Source organism: Oryzias latipes, chromosome 3 (assembly GCF_002234675.1).
Source record: "Oryzias latipes chromosome 3, ASM223467v1".
Classification (NCBI taxonomy): Eukaryota; Metazoa; Chordata; class Actinopteri; order Beloniformes; family Adrianichthyidae; genus Oryzias; species Oryzias latipes.
The window spans coordinates 28,904,167-28,930,406 of record NC_019861.2 but is presented as its reverse complement, the minus strand read 5'-3'; the positions used below and the strand labels follow the sequence as shown (position 1 = coordinate 28,930,406).

Here is a 26,240-nt window from a genome sequence, read left to right as displayed (position 1 = left end):
AAATCTTTTTTAATGTCTCTTTTGGCATGCATTGAGGCCATGCAAAATACTTGCCCAGGGTACAGAAAAGCCTTCATCCGGCCCTGGTTATGGTTATGGAAACTTTGCTTCTTCAAAAGGGAAGTCAACCTGGAGAGATAGTGTTCAAGTATAAAATACCACGTGGAAGAGAGAGATAGGAAACTGACTTATAAGCGGGCATTTTTTTAATCGTGTCTGCTTGAGAAGGCGAGTCTCAAAGTTCTTTCAGAATGGGCAGTCTTTCCTCAGATGCGTCGGGACAGCTGCAGAATCGGGTCACGGAGAGGTGTCCTTAATTTTACCAAGTACGCTTCTGTCGCACAGCTAAAAATGGCTTTAAGGCAGCCTAATAACTTTTACAAACAACCATTTATCTTTCCGTAAACCCTCATGATTGATGTTTTATCTTACCAGATTGTTTGATAATTTGGCGCACAATGACAATGCACTGCGCGCGTGTGGTGACGTAGAAAGAAAGTTGCTCTCACTTGAGACTTATTATTGCTTAAAAAATATGTTTGACTTCACGAATGCTTTTATTGATGACATACCAAGACTTGGTATGTTTGTTGTAGTGAGAGAATTTATCCCCATTTTGCAGTCCAAACCTGCCAATTCAGAAGTGCTTGAACTTTACGCACACATTAAACCTATCCAAACTCCGCTTCTTTTCCTTTCTCTCCAGCTGATGTGCGCGGACGGGTCACCTCTTCTCACGGCGGAGAACGCTCCTTTGCCAGGTTTTGCCAGCGGGATAGCGATCCCCGATCCAGCGCCAGGACTCAAACCATCTGCTGCGCAAGAACCTGCAGGGGGCCGTGAGATCAGCGCGCCGGCGTGGGCTTTGTACGCATCCCAGACACGATGAATATCCAGGTTCTACCAGAACACAAGCTCTCGTCGGTCGCCCCGCTGAAGCAGTGCAATGTGGAGAAAAAAGAAGTAGAACTGATACTGGTGAAGGACCAGAATGGTGTCCAGTACACCAATTCCACAATCATCCCTACCGCTGCTCGGTGCGCGGGTCCCCACGGAACCTCTACCGACATCGAGAGAGAAACTTGGGGCAAGAAAATAGACTTTCTGTTGTCAGTCATTGGCTTCGCGGTGGATCTGGCCAACGTTTGGAGATTTCCTTACTTGTGCTACAAAAATGGAGGAGGTAAGCAGCCTTTTTGTTGAAAAGTATGTCATCAAACATTCTGCGCGTTAACCTCTAGTAGAACAGAAATAGAATGAGTCATGTAGCCCCACATGAAATGTAATTCTGTTGGCAGAAAACACCTGTTGCATGTTAGTACTAATTCTCCCGTTAAACCTTTGTTCAACTTTAAAATATTTATCATAATTAGCATTTCATAATAATTCATATCCCAGATTTAAGATTGTTGTATATTATTTTGCATGTTTACTTAATTTCACATTTTAATCCCAATTGGGAAATAGCTGTTAATGAATTCAAAATATGTAAAATAATCATGTTAGAAAGAGCAATGCCAGTATTTCACTAACCTACATCTCAGTTTCTGTCAGGTCTTTCTGCATAAACATCTTAGATGCAGATTTGAAACATGGCACTTTACTTGCAAAAATAATTTTATCAAGTTATTTTTTTTACACTGTGAATTTTACTTCCATAATTTATCTCCTAAAATCTGCAGACTGCAATGACTGCAGTCCAATTAAGGCCACCAAAAAGCAGATTACTTATATGGTGTGAAGGAAGGATGGGGCAGGCATGGGGTGGTAGTAGGCGGCTGCAGCGGCTGCCGTTGCAGGGTCCAGACCCAAGGGCAGAGATGGCATCCTGAGGGCATCCTCAGTTGTGGCATAAGGCCTGAAACCCCGCAAGTACTCTTCTGGCACATGCAGGACCAGGAGGCACTGCATTGGGCAACTGTCTGGGCAGGTTGAAGTGACAGAAGGAGACGAGGCACAAAGACACTTTGTGGAGACACAAAGTGTCTTTGTGGAGACACTTATCAAGAAAATAATGTAAGATGTTGTTGCTCATTCCAGTAAGCTTGATGTCCATAGGAATTATTGAACATAGCATCAAAAAGAGCATTTAATCTCATTTGAATTTGTGACAAATTTACAATGCCGCAGAACACAGCAGAAAGGCATTTGACTGGCTTATGGGGCTGTAACCAGGAATCCTGCATTATTTTGGTGAAATGTACTAAATGGAATGTGGAATTCTAGTTTCTACATCTATTAGTTTCTGGTTTTAGTTTCTAGCTTTCTACTAGTCTATTAGTTTCTACTAGTCTATTGAAAGAAACTGCAAGAAGAAAGCCTGTATTTCTGAATATATCCTTCAAAAACAAAGTAACTTTTTTACATTTATCGTTTTTTTTAGTGGCTCAAAATAAAATATGCTTTTCTTACAATTTATGATGAAAAACAGATCCTTTTTTTAACATAAATGTTGACTGAGACATCTTTGTCTAATTAAAAAAGAGTGCATAGTACTCCATCTCTATAATTATGCTTGAAAATATGAATCATCATGTCAAAAAATATAACCAGAGCGGCCACATAGTTAGTTTTGTGGCTGTTTTAGTTTATGTTTTAGTTTCATATTTACTCATTGGACTGATTTGATCAATCTTATCCCTAATTAAAATCATTTACTTTTTGTAAGAACAAAAACATGAGTTTGTGTACCAGAACAGAAAATAGTTTGTTTCAGATATTCATTACAGCATATTTCTTTCAGGAAAAAGTGTCCTGTTCCTTATTTATCCGTCTTTCCATTTACAGGACAAAAAAAATCACTATGTGGACAACCTGTCAATCATGCTGGCTTCCAGCAAAATCTATTCATTACTGTCAAAATTATGTCATTTGTGATGAACAGTGTCAGAGCAATTCAATTCCAACAGATCATTTCCTTGTTGGTGGATGTTCTTCTGACTCAGCGTGAAAATAGCTTGGAGCCTCCTGGCCAAAACTCTATAGTTTGTTGTTTTGTCTGTTTATGCCTAGCCCCCTGTCACTCCTCTTTCCATTTTTTTTCATATAAGGGTGTTTTGTCTAGCACTTCTTGTATTAACAAGTGCAGGTCTGAAATGAAGATGGAGGTGATAGGAAATCATTGGTAAACAATTGGAATGCTTTTATTTCTGTCCTTCTAGGTGCCTTTTTGATCCCCTATATTCTTTTCTTGGTAATTGCGGGGATGCCATTGTTCTATATGGAACTTGCCTTGGGCCAGTACAACAGAGAAGGGGCGGCAACAGTTTGGAAAATATGTCCTGTCTTTAAAGGTGATCTTTAGCACACACACAATTGCACTTGCTTCACTGCGCACGCATGAACTTGCATGGTTGTTGACCTTCTAACCTCTTAAACTATGCTACTTACTGATCCGTCATGCTTTTTGTTGGCCTCACAAGTGTGATGACCTTTGATTTCATCCCTTTGTTCTTTTCCTTTCACCTCAAAGGTTCTCAGGAGCCACTTCTAACTGGAACCTGTCACAGTCACTATCAGTCTGACTTTTTTTTTTTTCCAAATCTTTCCGATTGCTGTTCCGACCTCTGACCTGTGTGGGAGGTTTTTTTTGTGCCAATGCAGATTTTAAATGACAGAAATGAAGGGAATTCTGACCAATGTGCAAGCGTTTTGAAAAGGAGCCCCCAAATGATTTGCATGCCAATAAGAAACTTTGTGAAAACAAATACAATCATCCGTTAATCTTTTTTTTATTATTACATAAACCTTAAATACTTGTAGTTTCGTATCTCACACCTGCAGACTCGCTTAGCTTAGAACAAGATCTAACTAAACACATTTTCAAAAGCCGTCAGTGAAGTTCTTGCAGCTCCAGCACCAGCCTTTGCTTTTGTTGGCGTTGGTGTTAAGGCGGGTTTGTTTTTGTCCAGTGCAGAACGAGAAGAGTGAAGGGTTTATGAGCGTCTCTGTTTCATGTAAGACATCACATTCCAGTGGAGATAGAATAACACATCCCTATGCTTACGCCCCACATACAGGTCACAATGATGGATATAAAGCATTAATGCCTTATGGATGTGCATGCAAACAATTTTTCAAAGGTTATTCAAGCTCGGAGATGCACTATTTACCAAAGTGCAAATAAAAAATGCTTTATGATTAGTTAAGAAGTAAATCATAATGTAAATGTGTGTAATTTTTTATGCACTCTGTAAACACTTGGAGGTCCTATGATGGGCAACTTCTTTCTCTACTTGAGTAACTTCTTATCTGCCGGCTTCAATTGGATGCTATAGTCATGAGCACAAATCATTTCATGGAGAAAAACGTTAGGATTTAGAAAATCAGGGTTAACATAAGTAAGACATTGGAAAAATCTTGTGATCCCTTTTGTCAACTCTAATTTATAAAACTCTACAACTTAATATCCACATGTAACATGTTTTTCTTGCAAGACAGAAAATAAGAAAATATTTCTAAAAACAAGGGTATTTTTACTTTCTTAACATTCAGTTTTACAGTGTACAAAGTGGAGAAAGTGCAGAAAGAAAGGAAATAAACAAAGTTCATTGAGAAGTTTATTTATTCATGTTTTTAATAAAACTGTGCCATTTATTACTTTTTGATATTAATAATTATCCTTGTGTTTCTTAGGTGTGGGCTACGCTGTGATTGTCATAGCCCTTTATGTTGGCTTCTACTACAACGTGATCATTGCCTGGTCGCTCTACTACCTGTACTCCTCCATGACTGCTGAGCTGCCGTGGCTCAAATGTGGCCACAGCTGGAACAGCATAAACTGCACCGATCCCCAGCACATCAACGCCTCTTTTTTTGACAAAAACACATCTTATGCCAATAACAAATTCACCCCAGCATCAGAGTACTACGAGTAAGTAATATCCAAAACATATTGCCCAGTATTGTTATCACTTTTAAAGCAATATAGATGATTATCATCCACAACTCGACCAGGGTTTTTTTTAGCAGAACAAACTTTATTTAAATACTTAAAGAGTCCCAATTTAAAACAAAAGGTGAAGTAATCTTTGGAAAAATCCTGAAATATTTGTAATGCAATCCAAATGCAATAAAGCTAAACTAAGTTTTCTTAAAAATAATCAGGATGTTTTGTATTACAATATAATGCTAATGATATATTTTAGATGGCCTTCTTTCAACATTCAGATCACAGAATTGCTATGATTTCAAAACCTCAGTGTGTAAAAAGAGTTTGTAGATCTCAGTTATTTTTATCTTAAAAATGTTAAAAGATGAACTGATTGAGCGAGTGTGTGTTCGATCCACTTGGTTTTGTTATGCTGTGAAGGGTTCATGAACCCCTTTTAGTGAATTTGCTCTAAATGTGTAGAAGGCAGCTGGTGAGTCAAACATTCTAAATTAGTCCAGCTAAAAGTGTTTGGACTACAAAAAGGTGTGTACACAAAAAGTTCAAATGATGTCTTTGAAGTGCATAAAAAGAGCCCCATCTGTTTATACTTCAAAGACAGCCAATTCTTCCTCAGCTTCTGTGAAGACTGACTGTGCAACCCAGAGGAAGTCTGTGAAATGATTTGGACAATACACGGGACACATGCTAAGCATGACGCACAGAATCCATCCAGCATGCCTCCAGGCCAATAACAGAGGCTGCGAAAGCCCACACTCATTCTGCTAAGTAGCACAATCAAGTCACATGCCTTTGTGTGTTTTTATTTCAACTGTATCTTTGCTTGCAGGAAGGCTTCGCAAAACATTAGGCTTAATTCATCAATGCAAACATCTATTTTTTTAACCCCGGAAGACTGCAAAACACACACACACACACCCACAGATGAAACCCAGCCTGACAACAATAGGGCACTTTTAGGCAGATCTTTCATGGGGTTTGGAACTGTGGGAGACAATAAATCCTCCCACTTTCAGCTAGCTTTGAGAACAGGAGCAGTGCCAAGGCACGGCTAGAGGGAGGCCAACTGAGTCAACACATCAGTTGCTTCACCTCTAGCATTCTTTCTACGTGCAGACATCCTTTCAAGCTCAGTTTGTAGCAAAGGTGTCATGTCCAGCCAAACTGGCAAGAAACAACACACTTAGAAACTGAAACTCTCATTCAGAATCTCTTCACAGCTGGCTTGGACCTCTTTGATAAGCTGAGCATCTAAAGTATATTTTTTTAAAATCCCACTCCAATCGTTTTCCGATCTATTTTAGAAGTCTTCCCAATTATCTTTTAGTTATGATTATGTATTTTTTAGGCACATTAAAGTCTAGTCTAGGTCATAGTTTCTGCAGATCAGCAGCAGTTCATCAAAAATTGGCCTACGTCTTGTGATCGGGACCGCTTGCGCAGAGTAAGCCCACCCCATTTTCCATCATCTGTTCGTTTACACTTTCTCTCACTAGCTTACTGCCCCTCACCACCCCAACCTAACATTAGAGGTGCAACAAAAATTGTCGAGTTACATTGGAGCTATCCAGCTGTGCAGTTTTGAGCCAGATGCCAGCTCAACCGAGAAAAAAAACAGGCGTACATGAATTTATTTGTCTACAAGTGGATGCATCAGATACGAGCAGGGAGCTTGTGGCCCGTCACTGCTACAAGCTTTTTCCAACAGCATTTTGCTCCTGATTCACAAAGATTTTTTTAGAAATGCAATTAAAAATCTTAATTTTCTTTATATACATGTCCCCCGTTATGGACAACAAGGAACATGTTAAAAACAGAAAAAAAGCGTGTTTTTGATCGTTAAACGGATCATCAAAAAGATTTCAAGTTATCAGGAATCAAGTAAACACAATGATTAAGAAAAAGCTATATATTTTTTGCTTGTAATTTAGAATTTATCCATTGGCATAAATTATCAAAGTCAAACTGGTCTATTCATTATTTTCTTTATACATACATTTATCCATTGTTTTTAATTTACCCACAGGTGTTTTTAATGTTTGCTTCTAAATTTTCTGAAATAGATAAATAATAGATAAATAAATTTGTTAACTTAATCCTGGTTTATAGCTTTGCATTGAGTTGACGTATGAAGCTTTATGGGACCAAACATCCTTAGCTGGACACGCCTCAAAATTCTTCCTGGTCCACTTTGTACTTCCTGGCATTCGTTTTCTGCCTTTTTTTAGTAGCCCATGAAATGATTACCCGTTGATGCTGTATCAGGAAATAAAAGAGAGGTCACTTCACAGTTGACATTTTCGTTTTTTGTAGTGCTGGTGAGGTTGTCAGCTGTAATGTGGCATGGGCCAGTTAGATCTTACTTCTACAGCTTTTATTGCTCTCATTTTTGGAGATAAATAAATTGAACAAAACTTAGATCTATGTGGGAATTCCAGTGGTTAACTATGTCAGAAAGATGGAGTGTGTCTTAAAATGATTTAAAAGCCATCTAGATAAAGAAAAGTTTGACCCTCTTCTCACTGCAGTGGTTAAGACACAAACACGTCAACTTTTAAAGGAAGATTTGGCTTTGTCAAGTTTCTTTAAAATTAAGCCAAGATGTTTCGCTTTTTAAAGCCTTTTTTTTCCTTTTCAAAAATCCTGCATTTCCTTGTGAAATTGATTCATGATTCTGAGCACCAACACATAGAGCAGAATTACTTGAAAAGAAAGACGATCAAACAGTTAAAAGGATGTTTTCCCTTTAGTTTGTTAGATAACTTCATAGACATGTAAAATAATTGGGCACGAAATCATGTTTGGTTAATCAAATAAATCGTGCTGATGAGGGGTGAAAATGCTCAGCCGTTTTATATTCACATCCTTCATAATCATGTTTGCATGGCCCATTTCTCCTGTTGTTACCATGTTAAGTCTAGACTGCATGCAACAGTGTACCAGTCCACGACCACGTACCGGAAACAGTGAGTGATAAGACTAAACGTGGTTAGAGCAACAGAGCCAAAGGGGCTTAGATTGAAGTTACAGCTTGCATTGACAGGAAGTGCATAATCAAAGCTATCAGATGAGTTAGAAGGCAAGTTAGAAGGGACTTTCTGATAGAACATTAACCACAGATCTGCAGATCACTTCAGCCTTTGATTGTTGCTCATCATTAACACTGATGTTTCACGCTGTATGTACTATGCTTTGCATTTATTATCAGACAAGGATAAATATGGATGCTGAAAAGTTTTGTAGATCCTTAATTCCCAAAGGTGTCTCTGTCTGAACACACATCCTTTTGCAAATTCCATAAATTTTCCTCTTGTTATGTGAGCCAACGCTCGACCTGAATCCATCTCTTCATTTATCCGACAATTGTATGCCAGCTTAATTCAGTCCAGCATGAGAGAAAATCTTTGGACAAATGTGACAAAACAAAGAGGAAATTGATGTTTTCTAAATACACGCTGTTATCTAAATAATAACAAACTCGTCTCCAATAATTTTGAACTCACACGCAACATCTAAGAGTCTGGTGTTATTTGTCTTGAAGCTGATTTCACGCTTTCATATCAAGGATCCCCATGGGAACATAGGTCACCTTTCATTTTAGTTTAACATCAGGAACTATAATAAAACTAGTCAAGTACATTGTAAGCGCTTTGAACATCTGGGAAAGCACAGAAAAATCCAATACATTAATATTATTGTTATTAAATTAGAATCTCCATTATAGATTTAGTCAAAGTAATGGTAAATGTAGCAATTTCAGGTTTAAAGATGCCCTCTAAATGGAATCTACTTTTTATGTGACTGTATTTTGACCCTAGTAATAAAAGTAAACCTAATGACAAGGATCGTTACAGTAACGCAAACAATTTGGGATTTTCTATCCTTCTTTAAGGTGATATATAAACTTCAGGGAAACATTTTCTTTATCTGTTTTCTCATTCAAAGGTGATTAAAGAACGATATTTGCTGCCGGAGGCTATCCCGCGGCTCCGGCAGCCCGTGACACTGAAAGGGAAAAAAACGGAAGAAGATGAAAAAAAGATGATTAAAGACCGAAAATGTTCAAAACCTCTCAACTTACTATAGAATAATAATTTAGACATGGCTTGTGTTGGGAAAAGATGAGATGTAATGTTTTAGCTCGTAAGCTCTGAGCAAATCTTTGAAAGATCCACCTGTAAAAACATCTTTAAAGTTGTGAAACTGTTGAAAAAAAATGGATCAAATGAATCATAAGGCTTAAAAGTGTGTCTAAAACGAGAGCCTGAGCTGGATTGGAAAAAGAATGGGGATGATTTCTTCCAATTAAATCTATAAATTAAATTAAAAGTCTGAACTTCAAAAACCCACAAAGCAATCATGTCGTTAAATCCAAGGTCAACATTTTCCCCTTTACTCAAGCGAGAAAGCAGTAACAGGTGGCTTCCAAAATGTGGCCTGCTAGGACACGACTGAAAGAAAATGACAGCAGATGTTTTCTCAGAACAGACATGCGACATGAAACACGTATACAAAGATCTCAGCCGGAAAGCAAAATGTTCTATTCTGGATTAAGTGCATATTTAGGTGAAAATCTGCAGTAAACATCAGAAAAACAGGAACAATTTACTGGTATATCCTTTTGAGATATTTGGGTACAAAACAAAAAAATTAACTTCATCCCAATTTGTACATGGCAAACTGAAGTTATAATGACAGATCATGACTCTAGTGCAAACATCAAAATAAAATGAATGGAAAAGAACAAAGTTTCAACATCCTGCAACATTTAGATATGGAAGGAGGAGACATCATTTATCCTGGGTACCTGCATTAAATCATTAACTTCCCTCTGTACTTTTCACATGAACTTGTCATTTTTCTAAAAAGGGAAAATGATAGATTTGCTAATTTCATAGCTAAATATATACGCTCAAGGTGGATAAATAGCCCAAAAAAGTAAAAGAATTAGATAATTTAAGCATTTGCACATTTGTTTCTATTTACTGTCGATAAGATAAACTACCGGTACATGTGTTTGTAAAAGGTTTAAAGACATCTGTTGAAAGTAAGGAATGCTTTTTTTCTGTGGTATGTGAGATAAGAGAACAACAGGTTGGAAACATTTGTTGATGATGTGGCTCTGTTATCAGCCCCATTCCTCCTTTTACTTCCTAATTTCCCAAACCTAGAAGTGGGATGTTTCCTGATTTATTCATTTTTAAGCTCTTAGTGCTGTTACATGATGAGAGGGGCGCTTCAGAAAGGCTGCATTACACAATCAAGTTTTGAGGTCAAATGGCAAGAAATTTGTTAACATCTTTTTCCCCCCAAATATTTTAAGTGGAATTCAAGTTTTTTTTATTTTTTTTTTTATTTTATTTTTTATTACAGTTATGTATGTGAGAAAATAGCTTGTTTTTAGTTTGTAATCTTCAGATTGTTAGATTTGCTTTGGCATTGTCAAGGACAGTGCAGTGGAACCTCCAGAACTTTACAAACACAGGAAACAAAAACATTTGAGGACAAGCCTATCCAAACAGAACCAAAAGAAAACAGAACCCTAGAAACTCCAAAACATGACAAACATAAAAAAATATGATTTTCTTCCCTATCTCAGTTTTTTATAAACAAACAAAAAAAAAAACTTAACAAGTTTGCCTACCCGACATGAACATATTTATTCATCTCAGCATGTGCATGCTTTTCACAGGCAGAAAAAAGGTTTTCAACTCTGGTTTGGGAACTTTTAACCATAGTTTTTGTTGGAAAGCAACAAGTGTGATGGCAGGGGCGCAACTACCTAATTTCATAGGGGGATGTGGCCACGTAAAAAGCCCCCCCCCTACTCACACACAGACACACAGACACAAATCCACATAATAAAACGTCCCATCCACCCCTCCTAAAGCTATCTAAACACCCACACAACACCTTAATTGTTTAAATGTATACATCTCATTATCCCAAAAGCAGAAGTTTAAACCAGAGTGAGCATCTAGTTTTTTTTGACTTCAGTAGTTTAACTATTCCTACCTGAAGTCATCTCTGCTCTCTTTACTATCAGATCCATCACCAACCTCACGTCTGTCTCCTTCACCTCTTGCCTGTGTTCTTCTCCACTAAATCATAAGGCCAAGCAAGAATTATTTAATGCCTTAAATAAATCCAACCTCTTGTTAATACTAATGCATGTTTTTTTAAATGAAAAATAATATTTAAAAATGACTGACTTGGTATGAACTGGCTTTCCCCTGAACGTCCACAACGGCCACATAGCTCCTCCCCTTTTAGGAAGACATGCTGGGTCCTTTGGTGGAAAGGTGCTTAGGCATCACATCCAACAAGCAGGAGATTTCCTCACAGTGCCTACCCACCAATTTTAACCATCCTCCCCACACTATACACACATACACACACACACACATGCACACATAAATGCATCACACCAGGACAGCGCTGGCCCCTCTTCTGTCCCCTACCCTGTCCCTTGTGGGGGGCCCTAGATGCTTTGTAGAGGTGGCTGTACCCCCTTCTTTGCACATAAGAAGGGGGGATCATTGACATCTTTAGCTATTCCATGATCACTTTACATCCGAGCTTGGGGTGTCCCTGTAGTGCTGATTCTGGTCGTCACCTTCATGTTCTGGGCCTCTTTATCTTTTCCAACATCAAGGGAGCCTGGTGAGTCCATGTTTACCCCTGTGAGGGTCTCTCACTAATGCCCTCCTCCTGGGCAAGAAGTATTGGGCTCTGCCTTTACTTTCTGTTCAAATCCCCTCTGGCGAGGGGACGGTTCTCTGGCTGAGCCGGATGTTTGAGTTCTACGTTCTTTGGCACTGTTAATTATTCTTGTTCATCGCAGGGTTGATCATCCTTCCACTTCTTCACTCCCTTTTTTTTTTCCTGTACACATGCCTTCCAACTCTACTATCCCACTCTCCTTCTCTCTTCCGTCCGGTCCAAAAAAAAAATACATATTAATCTAATTAAAAAAGAAATTTAGCCTCGAACACAAAATGAGTTTATCCAAATATGCATCCAGTGTGTTCAAAGCTATGCCTTCTGTCATTACCATAACATCTGTCCAACTCAAGATGCCCTCAGCTTTATCTGTTTGTTAAGCTGCTTGACAGGACAGTTTAAAAATAAGAAAGAATTTCAGTGAAACAAGGCTTTGTGATGTCAAGATTTATCAGTATTTAATACCATAGAACGGTATACAGTTAAGATATTTTCTTTATGTGTGTCTCTATGCAGACGAGGTGTGTTGCATCTCCATGAAAGCAAAGGTATCGAGGACCTGGGTCTGCCTCGCTTGGAGCTAACGTTGTGCTTGGTTGTGGTGGTCTTCATTCTCTATTTCAGCCTATGGAAAGGTGTCAAGTCTTCAGGGAAGGTACAAGCACCAACAACAGGACAAAAGCTTGTTGGTTTTATCTAAGCTGGTGCATCTTATAAATTAAATTAAGTAAAATATTCTGAATCCAGCTCAGGATTTATTGCTACACATAAAGTTAATTTGAGGTTAATTTAAGCATTTTGGTTCCTCACTCTTGTAATATTCTTAACTAGTTATATCACGATATGAGAGTTGTCTTTTCTTTATAAAAAAAGGGGGTCATTAAGTTTGTTTTACATTGCCTGTTTGCTCTTTGCTTGTCCTCAGGTGGTGTACATCACAGCTACAATGCCATACGTCGTCCTGTTTGTGTTGCTCATTCGAGGCATAACTTTACCAGGGGCCTTAAATGGCATCAAGGCCTATCTTAACTTCAGTTTATCCGAACTCAACAATCTGCAGGTCAGAGTTTAAAACCATGCTTCTTAAAATGGGATGTAAGACATTTTTTATACAGTAAATTGAATTAAATTTTGTCATATTTGTTTATCTCTGGGTTTGTTTCTCTGTGTTAACACCTCAACCTTTCTGGTCTTTAATTCTCCAAATGCTTGTGAATTACTTTGTGATAAAGCTTATGCTAGAGGGGTCAACTTCATTATTGATTATCATTTCTCCATCATTTCATTATTTACCACTTCTCTGGATTTCTGGTTATGGATGCAACAGTTTTAGCAAGGTAGCCAGATTCGGGACCAGAAACCACTCTCAGACCCATATTTGGAGGTGGTCTCGGTTAGTTTCCAATCGGACTGAGCTTCTGTTTGCTCTGAGATTACTCTGTATGAATACAATCTGGCCCCGGAGTGGAAAAACTGAACCAAAATGGCCACCGTAGCCGACGTAAACAGATTAGAAATGAAGGAATAGACGAGGCGCGCACAAATGTAACGCAACGATTGTAGTTTTATCAAACAGGAAAAATATTCCAACTGTTTATTTGTTAGAACAATTCATTTAACACAGCTGAAAATGCTTCTTACATGCTTTTCTGTGTCTCGATACGCAGCATGCGGGCAATGCTGCTGTAACGTTACAATAAAAGCTACCTTGTAGTTCCTTTACAGAATTTTCTTAGAAACACTGCCATAACTCCACAACGATAAGACACAACAACTCATTGAAATGTGGTTGGTTGAATGCAGGCTAGATAAAACCATTTTTAACGTGACACACATTGCGGCTCACTGTTTTCCCGACACTCTAAATGTCATAAACACTTAGCAGCGTACTTTCATACCTTACGTCTCCTCATGGCTGCAGTAACTAGCATCCTCTGAGTTAAAGCACACTCTTTGCCAGTAACCGCCTTGCAGCATGGCTCCACCGTACCAAAGAAACAAGTAAAAATTGTTGTTCCAGATGTTCAAAAGTGGTAATCGAAATGTAAAGTTTTATTAAGTTAATTGTCCCAATAAGAATTGTAAAGCACAGCACGTCCATCTTTCTCTTGTTGTTTTGACACGCCTTCCTAGTTCCTGGCCAGTGACTGAAGGAATCTTTAGCCACATGCTTTTGTTCACAAGCGCTGGTCTGTAACAGAATGGTCAGCTTGATGCCAGTCTGAATACAGACCAAGGTTCGGGACTTGATCCGGAACAGATTAAACAGACTCAATCCAGAACAAATAATTTTTCCAGTCTGAATAGACCCTCAGATAATTCTAACCCATGGAAATTCTCCTTTTTGCTGGTGGAGTGGCAAATTCATGGGGAATGCCAGAAATAAACATATGCAGAGAATGTAATGTATATATGATCTCTTACCTTGAAAAAATTTTTCCAAAAAATTAAACTGATGCATTTTTCCTGTATGAGAGGTATTTTAATTTTATCTCAAACATTATTTAATATTATAACAGTTTTTCTTTGTTTTTTAATCTGCTTTTCCACCTGTAGGTATGGATTGATGCTGCCACACAAATATTCTATTCATTGGGAGCTGGATTTGGTGTGCTCATCGCGTTTTCCAGCTACAATAAGTTTGACAACAACTGCTACAGGTAATGCTTTACTTAACACTAAATAGCTAAAAATACGGTCCAAGCCCATTTAGCCCAAGCTAAATTTGTCAGTTTCTGAGCAGCCTTCCTTTCCGTATGGTAACTAAGCCAGCAGTTGTGATGCTAATCTGCCCGGCTTACTGTGATGTCAGACTTTAAGAGGGCAGATAAAACACAGAGCAGGACAGGTAGTCAGATAATAGCCAAAGGCTGGACATATGTTTGCTATTTTTCCACAGAGCTGTTCTTCCTCAGAAATAAAACAGGCACAAACTACTGGGAAAACAGCAGGCATTACACATTTAGCTAAAGTTACACAAGGTACAAATGACTCCTTTTTCCCCCCAAAGTATTCCTAACAGTACTCATAACTTTTCAATGTAGCAGTTGTCACATTTAGGGGCTCCCTAGAGATGTAATATAAATCAATGTGTCTACAACAAAATTGTGCATGCATTCTCTTTTGTCTTGTTTCAGTGTGTGCTCACTTTTTAATCCCATGCTGGGCCTCTCTTTCCTTTCTCGTATCAAGTTTATTTTGACTAGACAGCAAGCAGGTGGGATTTGGATTATGCGCTTTGTGGCAAATGAGCAAAGTTGAACTTGTGGAAAAACAGCTGCCTCAGAGCCAACATTGTTAGAAAAGCAAGTGATGACAACTGACTTGTTTTTATTAATATAGTAATATAGGAAGGCTGGAAAAAGTGTCAAGTGAATAGGTAGGTCCTTTCTGAGAAAAACAGACAAAAAAATGTAAAGCTAAATAGAAAACATGTGCAATGTTTTTTCAAGTTATTTCTTGGCATCAACAAAAGAATGAAGTCACAGTCCACCCTGAACTTGTTTATGAAAATATAAAGCTGTTTGTTTACAGCATTTTTCAAAGGTGAGGCAGACTAATTAGCAGATTTATTTCACGTTAGAAAACCTAACGAAAGCAGAGAGGCAAAAAAAAAAAAAAAAAAACTCATTTGTAAATGTTCAGACATGATCAAAATCAGACAAAGTGACTATAATTTTAAGTCCTACAGTTGGGCAATAATTCTTAACTCCATTTTTCTTTGATGATAATGAGGCTATTTTTTCCCCATTTAGTGTACTTGTGTAGTGACCTGAATGACCACACCAGAGAGCAAGGTTGGATGAAAACATCTCAAAAAAATTCTTGGTCTGTACACAATACAAGAAGAAGAAAATGAAGGGAGGAAGTCAAATGGAAGGAAATTGTTCATTGAAAGTGTTTCTGCTTTCTAAACCCAGGAGGTGGCTGAGGTCGAGTTGGCCTTATTCATTCTGTCAGCAGCTGCTGAACAGCTCTCTAATTACCGATCAAACTACTGACCAGGAATGGTGAACAAAAGCTTGAGTATAATCAACAGCCTTCACCTAAATAACAATCCCTGAAACAAATGAAGAATGTCACTTCAGACATGGGATTACTTTTATCTTTCTTTGAAAAACAATTACCAAATGACATTACTTTGCAGATGTTACAGTTGGATGGAAAACCTATTCAAATCCTTGGAAAAAAAAAACCTGCTGATGATCTCATACAGAAGATCGCAGATCGGGAAAAAAATGTTTTTTTTTTTGCTTATCCTTTAGCAAATACAAAGATTTAATACAACTTGTGACTTTTATGGAACAAGCCTTACAAAGTCCAGTGGATACACTGCTTAATAAGAAAACATGCAAGACTGCCATGTATAATTGCAATGTACATGCATCTCTGATGAAAAACTAGTTATAGCATTAAACATTTCCTGTACTCTATATTGATTGGGATTCTTTCAGAAAGCCATAAGCAGTGATACAGTGTGTTTATCTTCAATTAAATGAGACATTCAAAATAAACCTCTTTGTGTTGTCTTGGTCTAGGGATGCCATCTTGACCAGCGCTGTGAATTGCATCACAAGTTTCGTCTCAGGGTTTGCCATCTTTTCCGTGCTGGGATACATGGCTCAAAAATATAACATGGATATAAAAGCTGTGGCAACAGATGGTGAGCTTTAGTAGTCCACACAGAGACAACAGTGTACATACAGAGTGGTCAAACCATGTTTTTCTCCATGTAGGACCGGGCTTGGTGTTTATCATTTACCCTGAGGCAATTTCTACACTTCCTGGCTCAACATTTTGGGCCATTGTGTTCTTCATTATGTTGCTGACTTTGGGCATCGACAGCTCGGTGAGTAAATAATAACACACAAAGTAAAATAGTATTCACATTTAACACAAATAGGTCATATGAAAGACCAAATGGTCAAACAATACTCAATCTTGAGCAGTAGTGAGTTCATTTAATATTTAAGTAGCAGGTCACAGAAATGAGGTAGATTTCTTCATACCAGATCATAAAAGCTATGCTTTCTTGCAATGATTTACTTACATTTTTTTTTTTTGTTATTCAGGATGAATTGATCACAAGTATGTGACACATTTGCTTTGCACCAAAATGTGTAACCCTTTTAAATGTTACTTATTTAGTGTTGATAGTCTGCTAACTATGTTGAGTAAACGTACATTTTTCGTAATGTATTTCTCGCAGCAACATGTTTGCTTATACTTTCCCTCTTGGAGTGAATTAATCCAAAGCTTTTTCAGAAATTAGTCTCTGGTCAGTCTGTCTGAATTGTACATATGATGCAGATAATATCAGCTTTCAGATTTCAATTGAATGGTTCATGAGCGCGCTCCCCCTTCCTCTCCCTCATAATTAAGTCTCACTGTGACACATCTGTGTTCATGTCGAAGGGGGCTAGCATATAGCATCATTTTTGTTTACTAGGAAAGGCCTTGATGAAAGTCTGAGGAAAAAGTTTAACTTTAATGAGCCATAGCTTTCCAATTTCTGACTGCCAGCTTAGAAAAACAGTGCTACCTTTACTGCACACAAACAGGAAACAGAAGACGCTACTGTTTCCTGAAATACCTCGTAATACTTTGGCAACAGAGTCATGACATACATGAAAAATGGTTATATTTGCTTGTACTATGTGTACTGCAACACAATATTGAACAATGAAGCTTTGTTTTATATTAACTCCTAAAGTAAATTTGCCAGATGTTGACAGTGAATACCGTCGCACCGGAATATAAGCCACAGTAGCCCAAAAAAACAGTATAATAAAGAAAAGAAAAAAACTAAATAAGTCGCACTGGAGTATAAGTCGCACTCTGGGAGAAAATGTGCAAAGCATCTGAACAAATCCGCCAAACCCAGCATAGCTCTGTGTTGACACCAGGCCCTAAGGGCGGAAATTTCCTTTTTTCTTCGTATTAAAAAGTGCCTTTTTTTAAATTAACATTAGTAAATTTCTCTTAAAGATACAAGAAGAAATGTGTCTACAAAACCCCCAGTATTCTATCTATTTTCCTCTAACATGGAGGTTCTGAGCTGCCGCTTATGTCTTTGCAGCTACGCTCGGACTTAAATTTTAGAGATTTGCCTTCTTTAAAATCGATATCAATTATTTGTATTAAAATATTTACAATCACAACAAAATCCCATGTTTAGAGGATAAGATGCAAAAGAGAATTTAGCTGTGAATCCCAACATAGAGCATAAGTCACATTGGGTACAACCGTCAGGAACTGCAGGTGTAAGATCCAAAATGCAGGAAATTGGGCTTGGTGGCAGAAAGGTAAACATTTCATAAATAAACTTAAACAGGACAAAATCCGTGGAGAAACAAAAACAGAAGACCTGGGAATGTAGAACTATAAAATAATACACATGCAATATCCACATACCCAGCTAATTTTTAGCCAATAATCTCAAGAGCAAAGGTTCACTTAAAAAAAATAAAATTGCCATTAATTCTGTAATAATTTCTATATTTATCTACCATAGCAAGACAAAAGATAATTTGTTATTAACATTGATATTTTTTCAATTTATAATTAAGAATTTTCCCATTTGAAATTCATTCTTTGTTTGAATTTAGATGCAAGTGAAGCACTAAAAAAACAGCTGAAACTCCAACAATTTGCCTTGTAGACCAGCGGTCCCCAACCCCCGGGCCGCGGACCACTACCGGTCCGTGGGTCATTTGGTACCGGGCCGCACAGAAAGAATAAATAACTTACATTACTTTCGTTTTATTTATTTCTGAATCTGAAAGATGTTTTATTTTGAAAATTTCTCAATTCCCTGTTCCATCCGTCTATGTCACTCTTGACGCAGGCTAAGGCGCTCTTCTTGGTCACGTGATACCGCTAAAATAAAACCCAGGAGTTACCAAAATGAGTAAAAAACAAACCTTTTTGAAAAGTTTCTTTGCCAAGGGGAAAACGCCCAGCCAGGAGACAGAAGAGGAGCCTTCCACTTCCCAAAAAACGAAGGCTACATTTAATAGACAGTACTTCTTTATTGCACCACGAGTGCGGGAAGGGGAGAGGATGATGAGAGCTGCGCGATGTACTATGTCATGCGTATCATAATAAAAGCTTAGGGATCTGCTCGCATGTCTCTGTTCCTCCTTCATCATAACGTTGTTATAATAATCATTCGCCTCATCTTAAAGACTGGTCCGTGAAAACTTTTCCTGATGTCTTACGGGTCCGTGGCGTGAAAAAGGTTGGGGACCACTGTTGTAGACAATTTGCACGGTGCTTGAATCTATATGGGAAGAGAAATTTGTGAGAAATGTTTCTGCTTTTGCTTTATGTGAGCAAGTCAATAAACAGCATGTGGCCATGACAAACTGAATATTTTTAGCTTATAGACTTGTATTTTACTGTAGTGTTTGCTTGTGTCCAACAGATGGGTGGCATGGAGGCAGTGATCACAGGCCTCTCAGATGACTTTAAGTTTCTCAAGAGGAACAGAAAGCTGTTTACTTTTGCCACAGCTTTTGGAACATTCCTCATGGCTCTCATCTGCGTCACCAATGTCAGTATTATTTTTTATAATACCCCAAATTACCTTTTTCTTAAACTGTTTATGAAAAATGCATGTAAAGGTTTACAGTATAAAAGTATGAGTTTATTACTTTGTCACAGAAAAGTTGCAGAACTCTCAAAAAAAGCACTGGACGAACTATAATGCCACTGTCTGATCATAATTTAGAATTTAATTAAAGCGGTGCACAGGAAGCCAGCAATTCATTTCCTCTGTGGTCTCTATTCATTTGCATGAGCCCAACTGCAAGAAAAAAGAAAAAAACACATTACCGATTAGGCATGCTGAGTGTGGAGGTAAAAGGTTTATGAGAGATTATGTTAGTGATTCACATGCTTTCCCCCTCCTTTAATCAAATAAAAGAAATTATTTAGAAAAGGAAGGGATTCAGTTTGTATTCAAGTACTGTACTGAAAGATCTCAATCTTTAGAGAACATGTAGAATACTTGTTTGTAAAAAAGTTAATTTTAACCAATTGTACAAATGTATTTTCAAGTTCTAAAAACGTAAAAATATTTTCTACCATTTAGGGTAAAGAACAGATCATAAACTCAAACCCTAAATGTATTTTTTTTACTGTCCATAGGGTGGAATCTATGTTCTGACTTTGTTGGATAAGTATGCAGCTGGAACTTCTATATTGTTTGCTGTGCTGATTGAGGCCATTGGAGTGTCGTGGTTCTATGGTAAGATTGCAATCATTAAAGATATATTACAAGCCTGCAATATTGCCTAAACAGAGACACCCATAATAACTAGGGGATCATTTCCAAACTCCATTGCTATAACATGGAAAGATAAGATGGGAAAAATAATAATTTCATGTATCACTGTGTCTTTTAGGATTGTCATGTTTTTTTAGGTGATCAAGCAATGAATCCAGGATTGAAATTTGCTAATCAGAATAAAATTACTTATTAGTATACGATGCTACAATACTCTTCCTATAGTTTTTGATTTTTATCATGGATTCTTCATGGATAGTCTTATTGTTGCCAGATACACTGATAAACAAAGGGATCATTCGTTTTACTTTGTTTCTATTTTAATTTGTTTGAATAAAAGAATTGTGTTCAATTTGCTGGACCTGTTTTATTAAGTTTGAAACCAAATCAATGTTTTCAATTGTTACATCATACTTTTAAATAAATGTTTCCTCTCCAACTTAAATCAATATTTAAAATTCTACTTTTCATTTCCTAATTTACACATTTTGTTTTGAAGTAACACTATTTTTATTTAAGTACAACCTTTGCCACATCGGCTTACAGTGAGCCAGAAAATCTGATTTCTGCATTAATACATCACAAATGCATCATTGTGTTTCTCACACATTAGTATTTTTGAACATGTTTCTGTGTGATTGTATTGTCTTTATATACAAAATGTGACTATCACTGAAAGACTTTTAGCCTTATATGGTCAAACTGCTGCATCTCAGGTAGTGGCCAAGATCACCTGGATCTTTTCTACTTATATATCAAAATTTGTCAAACAAAGAACAAGCTGTAGGGTAAAATGAAGCAAGTATTGATCACATATAATCCCACACTACCCAGAAAACACTGATCTTTTCAATCTTTTGGCAGGTGTGGACCGCTTTAGTGAAGATATTGAGCAAATGATGGGCTTTAAGCCAGGATTGTACTGGAGGCTCTGCTGGAAATTTGTCAGCCCAGTTTTTCTTCTGGTAAGAGAAGTTTCAAACAAAATAAAAATAAAGACATGCATGTTTCAGTTAGAGGCAGGTATGCCCATGAATGGCATGCTCCTCACATACAGAGAAAAAACATCTGCTTAAGTGAATTAAAGTAATCCAATAAAATCAAGCGCAGTGGAAAAAGCACTCACTCACCACTAAAGGCCAGATTCTGTCATCAAAAGGCATGACAGCAGTTTGTACTCAGACAAATGTTGGGAAGATAGAGGAAGCACATGGTTGGATCACTGTTATCCAGGAGAGGGTGTGGACGGTCATGTGCTTCCTTTAAAACAGAAATCTATCTGCACTTTCGCCAGGAGGGCACTAGAAATTTGGAGAATGAAGGATTTCTTTTACACATGGAGAAATTACCATTATTACCAAATATGTTTTATAATGGAGCATGGTTTAATTACCCATTTGTATTATACCTGCATTTAAGCATCAATGACAAAATTCTAGAAACTAAACTTGATTAAGATGTTGAATTCTGTTGGCATAACTGAAATTGACAAAAAAAAAGAAAAAGCAGATATTGCTATTCTTACTTGATCTCCTACCAGATCTATAACTTTTGTCACTCAATGCATATCCAGCTTCCTTTTTTTTATCAACAAGTTCAGATAAAGAGGCTGTGTCATGGATTGTGTCTATATTATGCCTTAGTCACATCTGCCCTTATGGGTGAATACAGGTGATAAAGGAGCTAACATGTACATGCAGGTGGTCCGCAACGAAATATCAAAGTCGTAGATCACTCGGTGAGGCTATAGAATGTTAATGTTCATGCACATTTTTTCTACCGATATACTGTGGGCGACAGGCCATAGTGAACACTTATGCAACACATAAGGATTAGTACAGGTGATGGAGGTGAGACGCAGGCACATTGTATGGATGTTTCAGTTTTTAACCTTGTGCCCCGAAACCTGTTCACTGTGCAAAGAGCTCATTAGTGCTGTTCAGATGGTAAAAGCGCACTCCTTGCATGGAGTGTGACTGAAAAGAATTTGTAAAACACGCCTGCGTCTCACCTCCTTCACTCTTCTTGTTGGAAAAGTGTTCACCGTCGGTAGAAAAAAATGTGCATGAGCATTTTTTGCCCAGTGGTCAGCAATTTTAAATTTTTGAACGGGTCACCTGCGTGCCCTGTGCAGAGTTGCCCATTTTCCCCCCGTAAGGGCAATTGTGACTGAGGCGGAGACCATACAAGCATCAAGAGAACTGCAATGCAGCTGCTCCTGTCTACAACCCAAAAAACCGTACAGATCAAGCCCTCGAAATGGGGTGGCTAAGGCCTTAGTAATATGAGGACACAGAAGAGCGGTAAGAGAAGGAAGATTATCTAAAAGGATCTCCCTCTGTTGATCGGGTTAACTATCAAAAGTAGCACGTTAGAGTTAATTTAGAAAAAGATGTCAGATATGTGGCTAGCCAAAAAATTCATTTGAAATTGGCTATAGCAAAAGACCTGATAAACTTTAACATTTTGACAGGAATAAAAAATACTAGATTTAGAAACATATGCTGGGGTTTTTAAATGCTGGCACATTTCAAGAACACTAATAAGATTTACTTTTGTTGATAGAAAGACACATTGTCCTGACCTAGAAATGTAAGACGTTTTACATTTAAGCAGCTTTTTTCTTTTCTCCTTTTCCCTTCCTCAACAGTTCGTGGTAATAGCCAGTACTGTGACTTCATCTGGGCTAAAGTACGGTGATTATGTCTTCCCTAATGGGGCCAACCTTTTGGGCTGGGGCGTGGCCATGTCTTCAATGCTGTTTGTTCCATTTTATGCCATCTATAAGTTTTTCAGTGTGCGAGGAACTTTCACAGAGGTATTTATGCAAGTATTTGTGTTATCTTAAGAAACCAACAATGTTTGATACATTAAAATTAGGGATGAGTTGAAATAATTTTTTCCAGCAAATACGATAACTGATATTTCCACTGCAATTGTAGCCGAAAGCCGATACTTGGTAATATCGATATACAGTAACACAAAGTTTAGATTTCCTTTTCTTTATTAGAAATGACCTGAAAACAGACAATTACTGACTATGACTGTAAACGTATGCATACTAAACTATTAGGAACAAGTCATAGTAGTCGGTTTAGGGGTTGTCATCTGGGCTTAGTTTTTAAAGTTAGAAGAGCTTTGTCAATTCAATTAGGAACAAGTGTACATTTGAAAATTAAAGTGTATCTAAAAACAGTCAGAATAATAACGGTAGTTTTTTAAACATCAGAACGATATCAGCTATCTCAATTTTTGCAAATGTCGGCCGATACCAATACTGGCACTGATATATTGCCCATCCCTAATTAAAATTGTCTTTTTTATTTACATTATCTTAAAATGTCACGGTAAAACTTGCACCAACACTTAGTCATTTTTACAAAGAAAATCTGTTTTTATCTGCAGGTTACTGGTGGCTACGTTTAGAATTTTAATGAAACGTGCCATATGTCTTTCATTTACCCCTTTTTTTAAAAAAAAAGGCAAATATGAAAAGTGCCCAAGAGTTGTTCAGTGTTGAATACTGTTAACCCTCTTTATGTGGAAGGTTAAGCCCATTTTTCTGTTGTTGACTTGCATTTTTTTCCAGAGAATAGCCTACTGCATCACTCCAGAACATGAGCATCACAAGGTAGCAGAAGGAAATGTACGGCAGTTCAAAGTAAGGAAAACAACTTAAGGTTCTCTGAAATTACTTCATGCAAAATTACTGGATGTAGTGTGAAATTGAAAACACCAAAGCACATATAAACGTTTTAGTTTTGTACTTTTTTGTAATGTCATAAAAAAAATATTATGTATGACGACATTTGCAGCAGGTGATACTGCCCAAGATATGCAGCACAAGAAATAAATAACTCACCAACAGAATGATTGTTGTGTTTTTTTTCCAGCTCAAGCACTGGTTGGCCATTTGAAAATAGAAGCCCAGATCGCCGTGATCCATCATCTGGATTCTCTTTTGTGCCACCAGTGATTGGACAGAGAAGGAGAGCTGCAGCGTCCTGTTGCTATTAGCAGCATTTTCCCTCAACAGTGGCATCAAGCACTTTGATTTGTTTAAATTCTGAAATTATTCTACTTCTTTAGCTCAAGCAGGAAACCCTATGGGCATCAACGTTTTTATTTTTTTTATGACATGCTGAGATTGTGCAGCTATAACCTCTTGGAAGAAATATAAACTACAGTTAGCACCTGAAAATATCGCATCTTCTCCCGAAATATTTCTCTGTAGGGACCAAGATATTCACTTTTTAAAAAATGGAATATTAGTCAAATAAAAAAGAATTGGTCTGTTCTGTTAGCACAATTGTTTCCATTTGCTAGTGCCTTATTAAGTGATACAGTCGATATTTCCCACAGTTCACGCAAAGAAAAGGAATAAACTGTGTTGACTCAGGAACCCTGAAAAAAAATCATGAGAATTCTGCTCTTTGACATTACTGTCAAGTTTAAGTGATTTGGCAAAAAAAAACAACATATGAGATGTTTTCATGTCACTTTTTGTGCCTTATTCCATTTTCTGGAAAACAGAAAAGGGAATATTGCATAGATCTTATCAAAACTCTAAAGCACTGTGGCAACCTTTTGTGAACTTTAAAAGCGGGGCTCACTGCCAAGCTGTAGCTTTAAGGAAACCTTACACAGAACCTGATCAGTGCCCAGCTGCTGACTTTAAGCAGGGAGGGAGGAACTAAACCAAAAAAATGGCATTACTGTTACAGATAATTTTATAATTAATGTGTGATTTTTCCTTTTAAATTTTGTGTCTGTTGAATCCTTTATGGAATCCATGTGGCTTTTTCTTAGAAGACATAAAAAGAGAAAAGAAAGCGAGTTTGTGGGTATGTGTGTGTACGTATGACTAATGAACGTTTACTGTTGGTGTTTAGTAAATAGATTACTGAAAACTGAAATGGACTGATTTTAGTGTACTGTATGATAACCATATAATAACAACTTTTATATTTTCACTTCAAACACAAAATTGTTTTATATCACCATAAAAGTGCCAATGTTTTTCTTTGTTTCCAATTTTTCCTTTTATTTAAAGGTTTCAAATAACACTGAATCACAAACAGAAAACCCCTGCTAAAAAGAAAAAAGCCACACAGGAAAAAAAGAAAAAATATATTTGTTCAATATATAAGAAGACATAAAAATATATAAATATATTCTTTTGGTATAAATATATTCTTTTGTTTTATCTAATGTGGTATTTATCAAGCTGTTTATAGCAAATCGTGAATCGAAAGTATTTTAAATGTATCTGTCCAGAACTATAACAAGTTGTCTGATGTATAGCTCAAATGATCGACTTAAAAAGAGAATATTCCTCAGTGTAACCCTGGGCTATTTTGTCTTGTATGAATGTGAACAAAATACATCCTGGTTGTCATGAACCATGTTTACAGATATAATGAATACAATAAAAATGTCCTGTTGAACGTGAGTGACAGCTGTCTATGACGTCTAAGGTATAAATAAAATAAAGAATTTCTTCTACACAAGCCTGGAGACCTTTGCTTTTTGTTATGTTAAAAAATGGATAGTTTTAAAGGTAAAGGATGGCCATTTAATATTTTTTTATGACTTGACGCCCCCATTACAAGTGGACAGCATACATGACTCTGGCTATTCCCAAAGTTTGCATCATATGTATTAAATGATAGCAGTGTGAAAAAAAAGCTAGCATCTAAGAGTGTTAAAAAATTATTATACATCCATAGTCACACTAATAATGAGTTTAGAACATTGTGAGTTCAAAACACTTTGAACTCATTTCTGACAATTTGGTTTTCAAAAAAATATTTGTTTAAATGGAAAACGGTAGTAGTATTACTAATCTGTTTTCATAGAACATTGCAAACAAAATTGTTTTGTCATGATTACATACCTTTTTTTGTGAATGACTGGCAACATTTCTATTTCAACGCAGTTTATAAAAATACTAAATTAGGCAATTTTGGATGTTTAAGTTCTACTAAATATTTACATATATAGATGAACGTGTACGATCTCAGAACAGCTAACTTTATTAATCCGTTCCTGTGTACATTTTTTTCATGAATTCGGTTAAAAAAGGGGGGGGGGAATAGAAAAAGAAACCCAATAATTTTCTAAGGCTCTGGTCCTGTTGAAACAAAAAAATCCAAATAATCAGTCTAAACTAAGAAAATACAAATATTGTTCTGCAGAACTTTAGCTAATGTTTGTGTAGGTAGATTTAATATGTTTACCCTGAACTTTAACACTGTTAAACAAGTCATTGTGAAATTTAGTACAAAGCTTAACCTTGTCCATCAAGTCCTGAATTTTTAATGGCCACTTTTCAGT

The 26,240-nt window shown here is 37.1% G+C and overlaps 1 protein-coding gene across 2 annotated transcripts; it reads left to right on the top strand.

The window, feature by feature from the left end:
* On the top strand, positions 1–25,414 carry slc6a2 (solute carrier family 6 member 2). Of its 2 annotated transcripts, none has more exons than XM_011493299.3 (15): positions 1–307; positions 707–1,183; positions 3,162–3,293; positions 4,636–4,873; positions 12,131–12,269; positions 12,540–12,674; positions 14,171–14,274; positions 16,153–16,277; positions 16,351–16,463; positions 19,041–19,169; positions 19,766–19,865; positions 20,769–20,869; positions 22,555–22,722; positions 23,494–23,565; positions 23,798–25,414. In XM_011493299.3, exons 2-15 carry the CDS (start codon positions 886–888, stop codon positions 23,819–23,821), a joined length of 1,878 nt encoding a protein of 625 aa, XP_011491601.1. In that variant the 5' UTR covers positions 1–307; positions 707–885; the 3' UTR covers positions 23,822–25,414. The 2 variants fall into 2 exon arrangements, with proteins under 2 accessions (XP_011491601.1, XP_004067359.1); XM_004067311.4 differs by having other exon boundaries at positions 1–326.
* Positions 25,415–26,240: the final 826 nt, after the last annotated feature.